The sequence below is a fragment of the Gavialis gangeticus genome, unplaced genomic scaffold, assembly GCF_001723915.1.
Source record: "Gavialis gangeticus isolate Ggan-Ray unplaced genomic scaffold, GavGan_comp1, whole genome shotgun sequence".
Lineage (NCBI taxonomy): Eukaryota > Metazoa > Chordata > Crocodylia > Gavialidae > Gavialis > Gavialis gangeticus.
Window position 1 is genome coordinate 99,854,961 of NW_017729033.1, and position 7,081 is coordinate 99,862,041.

The 7,081-nt window shown below is 44.1% G+C and overlaps 1 protein-coding gene across 1 annotated transcript in view; it reads right to left on the minus strand.

Moving 5' to 3' along the window:
* LOC109303677 (probable E3 ubiquitin-protein ligase HERC6) overlaps positions 1-4,980 on the minus strand; it is a gene marked incomplete at its 5' end in the record, with an annotated part of 55,423 nt that extends 50,443 nt beyond the window's left edge. Inside the window, 2 exons of the mRNA XM_019525881.1 lie at positions 1,138-1,214; positions 4,808-4,980. Of these exons, the coding sequence (XP_019381426.1) occupies positions 1,138-1,214; positions 4,808-4,980 (250 nt within the window). The remainder of the gene's footprint in view (positions 1-1,137; positions 1,215-4,807) is intronic.
* Between the last annotated feature and the right edge of the window lie 2,101 nt (positions 4,981-7,081).

Below are 7,081 nucleotides of genomic sequence, written 5' to 3' on the forward strand. Positions count from 1 at the left end.
GGGCTGCAGCCACCCCAAATTTCACCATAGCCCCCCCTCCCAGTGCCTCTGCTGCCCACCCGGTGCAGCCCTCGCTCTTCCCAGTGCATGGGTGGAGGTGGAGCATTGAGCCAGAGCTGCCTTCCAGGTGGGCGGCACCACGCTGTAAGGGGGGCCTATGGCAAAATTTGGAGTGGCTGCAACCCCCACACCATAGCCCTCCTCCCAGCACTGCCACTGCCCACCTCTAGCCCAGCCCCCACTGAGAAGAGCCTGGCACAGACGGCTCCTGCCCGCAGTTTCAGCCTGCCCACACCTCCGTATGCAGACCCAGGGGCACATGTTTTCCCCCACACACACTCTGTTCTGCCTGGCTGGGCAGCCCCCAAAATCTCTATCTGTGCACCCCTACTGACAACCACTGAATTAGTGCAATAAGAGCTATGAAAAAGTAGGATGTTAAGATGAACTAAATGAACTACAAGAGTAAAGTTGTATCACTCAGTCAGGACCCACAGGAGTAAACTGTACCCACATTAACTTCCAAATAGTTCCTGAGCTGCTCAAGAGCACCCCAGGTGGCACTTGCCCACTGGCACCCAACCCAGGCGGTCCTGGGGGTCACTGCAACCACGGAGGGAAGCACTGGGCTCCTGCACAGCTCAGGCAGGCTCCCGGAAGAGGGAAAAAAAAGATCAGGCTTGCTGCTTTCTAATTTTTTTCTTCTGTGGAGCCTGCCTGCATAGGCTGCTGCTGGGTCTCACAGCCCCTTAGAGGTATTTTATTTTGCTACATACCAAACCCATTTAAAGCAGAATACACCACTAAGCATGCGAACAGCAATGCCATTAAAGCAGAATACACCACCAAACATGCAAACAGCAAAACTAATAAAGGGGCACAAAAGAGCATTTAAGTCCCAATTCAGTTGTGCAGGGGAAGGATTGTGGCCTTGCTTTGACCCGCTCCCCAGGGTTGGGATTTTGGCAGCAGGGTGGGGTGGCAGTATTAACTGCCACTGCTCCCATGACACCAAATTTCCCAACCCTTCAGAAGATCTGTTGGCCAGATTCCAAGGCTCCACAGGCTGCATTTAGCCCACAAGCTGGAGGTAGAGCACCCCTGCTCTAAGTAATTTAAAAATAAAATGTTTATTACCTTGTGTTAGTGCAACTGAGTGATAGTGTCCACAGGTGACCTGTAATACTCTGTGATTCAATAAACCATCTATTTTCCTGCAACAGATCACAGGATGACCAGATTAACCTGGCTTCTAGATAATAGGAAAAACTCAATTATGTTTAAAAAAATAAAAAGGCTTTATAAAACCTATGAATTAAAATCTGCAATACCTCCAAGCCTGCTCATTAGCCATTCAGAGTTTTCTGCATGTAGTTGTTTCACTATTAGATGATAACATGAATATAAGCATAATATTTTTACTTTCTTTTTAATGTAATTTTTCCTGTTGTTCAGCTGTCTGATATTCATGCTGAAATAAGCAGGCACCAGCTCATGATATCCCACAAGCATTCACAATGGATTGCTTACTTAACCACAGCAATCTAAGTAGTCTTTTTGACAAGCATTTGATAAACTCTGTAAGCACTACAGCTGGAGAGTACAGCAGCAGCTAGAGTTAAACACTGCCAACATGCTGCCCTGCTAAAAGTGTCCCTTCAGTTGCCCGTAGCTCTGCCCAGCTTTCACCCTTAGGGCTTAAGCTTTCTAGGTTCTGGCTTCTGCCCAACTGTGAATATATTTAGGAATACTTAAGTGAATATGATTCTGATATTTAATCTACTGTAAAAAGGTGGGGAAAATAAATATGCTGCATTTTTACCATCATGAGCCTTATTTTTATCTTTTGAAGAGATCTGGTGTTTTACCAGTTTGGGATAAAATTTTCAAATTTAGTTGAGGACTGGCCATGGGTCTGACTCTTTTGTGGTCTGATAAAAATCTATCATGGGCACTTTTACATGTGCTCCAGGGGTGTTGGGCGGGGGGGTGCTTTAATTAGAGTATCTCAGAGGGCCACTCTAATTAAAGCCCCCCCCCACACACACACACACACACTCCTGGAGCATGTGTATAAACACCCTAGGTGCCCACAAGTTTTACAGTACGTGTTTTGGGCCAAATTCAGCACTAACAGGTAATGTAAATCACACATCAAATAGGTGAGAGTCTGAAAAAAGAAGTTACCTTGCTTTGCTGCATACATCCATTGTTCTGATATTCACAGAGGCTAAAAACTTTTAACCTTCAAGGATCACTAATTTGGGTATGCAAATAAGACTGGTATCTCCTGCTTTAACTTGTGACTGAATCATCCCCCAAAAGTCAAGGCACAAATCCTGCTCTGACGCAATTCCCATTGACTTGATAAACATTTACTATATTTACTTGAATCTAAGGTAACAATGAATTTAAGACTAGATCAGATTCTTACACGGAAAATTTATAATTCTGTTATAATTTTCCATGTATATAATTTAATTATTGGAGAATTGTCTTTAATTTGTCCTCCACCCCTAACTGCTGCAGGGGGGCAGGTGATATGGGGAAGTTAACTAATTTGCCCCTGCCCCAACAACACGTCTGTCCCCTGCCTTCTCTCCCTGCAACCTCCAGTGGTTCAGGCCAGAAGCTGTGGGGCGCTGGAGCATGGCTCTTTGGCACATAGCCAACAGAGGCTGTATGTTTCTTCCTCTTCCTGTTGCCTCCAAGGTCTCTGGGATTTACAGTCCAGAATTACAGCTGTAGGACTCTGCAGGGTTGCTCATCACTTCCTCTTCCTGCTTCCAGGTGCCTCAGGGATTTGTAGTCCCCAGTTACAGCCAGCAGTAAGTTTGAGTGGGGGAAGAGGTGTTTAACCCTCCCCATTGGCCACAGCCCCCAGCCATGGTTTGCCTGGCAGGGAGGGCAGTCCCTATCTTCCCCCCTTCCCCCCACAATCCTTCTTGGTTGGAGCAGACAGTACAGACCAGACCAGGGCTGGAAAGCATGTTGGGATGCTGAGGGACTGTGATTTAACTTGAACCAGGAAGGGGTCTTGGACAGAGGGGTCTGGGATATAAACCAGTTTGACACAAATCAGTTAAGACTGATAGTACATTCAGCCAGGTTTATCTTAAACCAGTTTCAGCCATTTTGGAACTGGTTTATGTGCACTAAACTTCTGTTCTGATACAGGTTTATACTAGTTTCTGATGACTTAAACTGGTTTATATGTAACTTCTGTCCCTAGCCCATCAGAAGTACTTTTTTTTTTCTTTTCTAAAACCAAATGTTCATGGTGAGGATAGTACAATTCATCATTGCTATGGGGCTCTTTAGCCTGGAAAAGCACAGGCTCAGGGGTGATCTGATGGCCACCTATAAATTTATCATGGGTGTTCGCCAGGATCTGGGGGAACGATTGTTCACCAGAGCACAAGGTCAAACAGTTATAAACTCCATCAAGATCATTTCAGGCTGGACATAAGGAAGAATTTCTTTACTGTCCGAGTCTCCAACGTCTGGAATAGCCTGCCATCGGAGGTGGTTCAAGCATCCACATTGAACGCCTTCAAGAGAAATTTGGATGCTTATCTTGCTGGGATCCTGTGACCCCAGCTGACTTGGATGATCTTCTGAGGTACCTTTCAAACCTAATGTCTATGAAATCTATGAAATCCACCTCTGCTCTCCCTCCTGCCCCTGCCCTCAGCCTCTGCTTCTTCTTCTCCCCTCCATCTCAGCCTCTACTGCTTGGCCTGCAATCTCCCAACCCCTATAGGAGCCATGTGGGTTGTGTGCCACTGCTATGGGCAGGGCTGGGGCCATGCTCCATGCCCCAGGCTACAGTGTGCATAGAGCCAGCTTGCACAAAGCAAGGGTAAGGCAGGGAGGGAGAGGCAGGTGGGGGAGCAGAAGCTGCACGTATGGTGGGGAGGAGATAGGAGAAAGAGGCTGCAGGGGAGAGATGACACGGTGCAGAGGTAGTGGGGTTTGGGGCATGGGCAGGGGCTACAACCCTGGGTAGAGGCTACAGCCCAAGCCACAGCAGTCACCTGCCCTGCCACTGCCCTGATACTTGTTTCTAAGATGAGGGGATTTCCCCCCATATTAAATGGAGGGAGGAAATCTCATCTTACAATTGAGTAAATACAGTAAATGTGATCATATTGTGCGGCTGCTATTGACAGCAGCTCCCTACTGAAACTCAATGGCTCATAAGGTCCCTTCCAGTTCTGTGCTCCTACATTTCTAAGACACTTACTCATATGATATCCACTTGTATCAGGCCCAGTATTGTCCTATACTCACAAGTTGATAAAATGACCTACAAGTAAGTTTTGTAAGTGCATTTTAAAAAAGTGTAATATGTGAAATCCTCAAGCAATTTTTTCCTCTAGGCATCTTACATTAAATGAATTGTATGCAGCAGAAAAATCTCTTCCAACCAAGCTACAAGCAATGGAGGTTCTATCGTGTTACTCTAATTGGTAGTTTATGATAATTTTCTCTTTGCATACAATTTCTTTCCCCTTATATCCAAAATGTGTTGCTAGTGCCAGTGAAAGAGGTGCACACAAACTTCTCAGGTGTGGAAACTTGTGTGGAGGGCCTCATTTCATGCACACCTTTTTTAAAGACAACTATCCATGACATTAAATACTCTGCAAACTTACCTCCAGAATTCCATCCTAACCTCTCAGTTTTGCCTGTTTAACTGTGACCAATGTTATCCACTGTCAGATTTTAGAGTGGTTTGAGCAATGAGCACAAAAGAAAGGACCATGATGTGGGTCAGAAGTGTTATGCTTAAATGGTTACTTACTTGGGGATAAAACTTTGTTCCTTAAATTCTCCAGTGCCCAGCTGTCCTTCAGACCCAGCTCCCCAGGAAAAAACCTTTCCTTCATTGCTAACAGCTAGCGAGTGTTCTTTCCCACAGCTCACACGAGTAATAATCTGTGCTTCCAATGCTTGGACTTGCTCTTTCAATGGAGACAAAAATACAAGTTACAAAAAGAAAAGTCATGTTAAAAAAACATACCTTCTTACAGCAAAAGATTAGTTATGCACCTAGAAGAAAAAGAATATTGTGGCAATGTTGGAAGAACTTTACAAGACTTTGATATTACAGAAATATTTAGTGTGATCAGACTAAAATCTTAATTCACCTTTCCCAAGTTTTCTGTTCTTTTTCTGTATTTGTTCATTAGAAATTGTATAGTATTTTTATTTGAGAAGCTAACTTTTCGTCTTTGATACCAGAGACAGTTCATCATATGTTCATAATACCCCAAAACCATGGCATCCAAGATCTGGTTCCCCAGCAATCCACCAGATGAGCTAGCAGAAAAGCTAATATACAGGAGCAGGAAATTTTCCTGGAAGCCATGATTCTGTAGGAATCCTGCATGTGTTTCATCAAAGGTTCATGGAATTGGATATGTTGCTATGAAACATTTCAGGTCCTGACAAAACCAGGTCTAATCACTCAATTCTCAGTTCTACTTACAAACTAAGATACACATAGAGAGAAGGCCAGGTACCCTGGATTACCTGAATAAAAAAACTTGGAGGTCTGGGGTCTTAAGGTAACACTGATCTGCCCTAAGTCCCAGCAGATTTGAAGAGCTGATCTCAAGTTCAGTTTTATACTGCTCTGATACTGTTGTGACTACATGTCGATCTGGTTCCCCCTGCACCAAGACATCTTAATATGAAACCTTAATTACAAACTGACACTTTACCTACTAACTTGACCACTCAGGCCAATGCCAACTCACTGATGCTCCACTGGATGCTTCCAGGGTTTGTGTTGAAGGAATTTCAACTCATAATCATCTTCAGTTCTTTGAAGAAAACTCACTTCCTATGGTATCATGGAAACAGTGAACATATGAACAAGGGCAGAGAGCTATTTATAACCCATAGTAAACCACAAGACTTTCAGTTTATGGACTAGACAAATGAAGAGTTTATAATAGGCATTTCAAAACCATATAAAAAGGTTATTATGGATCCCTGGGGCATGTTTTTAACCCTCCTGTAAATCAGAGAAGTTGAGAGCATGTTTGTAAAGGTGAATAGTTTGGTATTACCAATGCAACAGTCCTCAAAAAGGAGGGATCCACGCAGGGATTTACAGCGTATAATCCAGTTACACTTCAACAGAAGTGTGCAAAACAGGAGGCAATCTGTACAAAAGAGATTATCGGCAGCCTTTTTTCTCATTACAGTGCCAAATATGGCTACTATCTCAGCCAAATACAAATTTTCAGGAGACTTTTTTTTATTAAAACTGTAACTCCTCATGCATGTATCTTCCTCAATATCACTAATATGTTTTAGCAGAGAATATATGTGTATACTTTATACCGAAAATCCCAACTGATGTTTTTTGATAAACTTTCTTTGCTTAATGCTTGCTGTTGTATGTGTCCACTTTTCTAACTAAGAGCATATACATTTATACTTCATGTGGTTTCACTAGAATGATTCTGACACCCTGTGGTTTGGATGTTTTTTATCCATAATCCTACAGCAAAGTCTATGGTGCCATGTAACTACCGATTGCTCTGCTTTAATCTTTAGGGACACAGCCTTTGGTTAACAGCATAACACTCTCTGCTGAAATATGAGTCATCTTGTCTGCATTATATGAAACTTGACAACATTCCAGCTATAAGACTCTGTGTGTGTGTGGGTGTGTGCGTGCATGCCCACATATATGTATATGCATTAGGGCTCTGCGAAGCTTCAGTTGCTGATTCGATTCAGAGGAAATTTGGCCAGATTTGGCAGCCAAATTGATTCAAAGCCTCTGAATCAATTCAGAAAAGATTCGGAGAGATTTGGAGATTCGGGCAGTCCCTGCTTGCCGCTGCTGGGAGCTAGACCTGTACTCTGTGCTGGTAAGTGGTGGGAGGAGTGGGGGCTGGAGGAGAAGGGAGGGGACCATGGGGGACCCCCGGCAGGCTCCATCCCCTGCCTGCTCTCCCAACCCCCAAGACTGCCCCCAACCCCCGCCCACTCGCTCAGCCCTGTCAATGGATGCCCTGCTCAGCCCCAGCGTCCCGGTGCTTTAAAAAAAAAAAAAAAA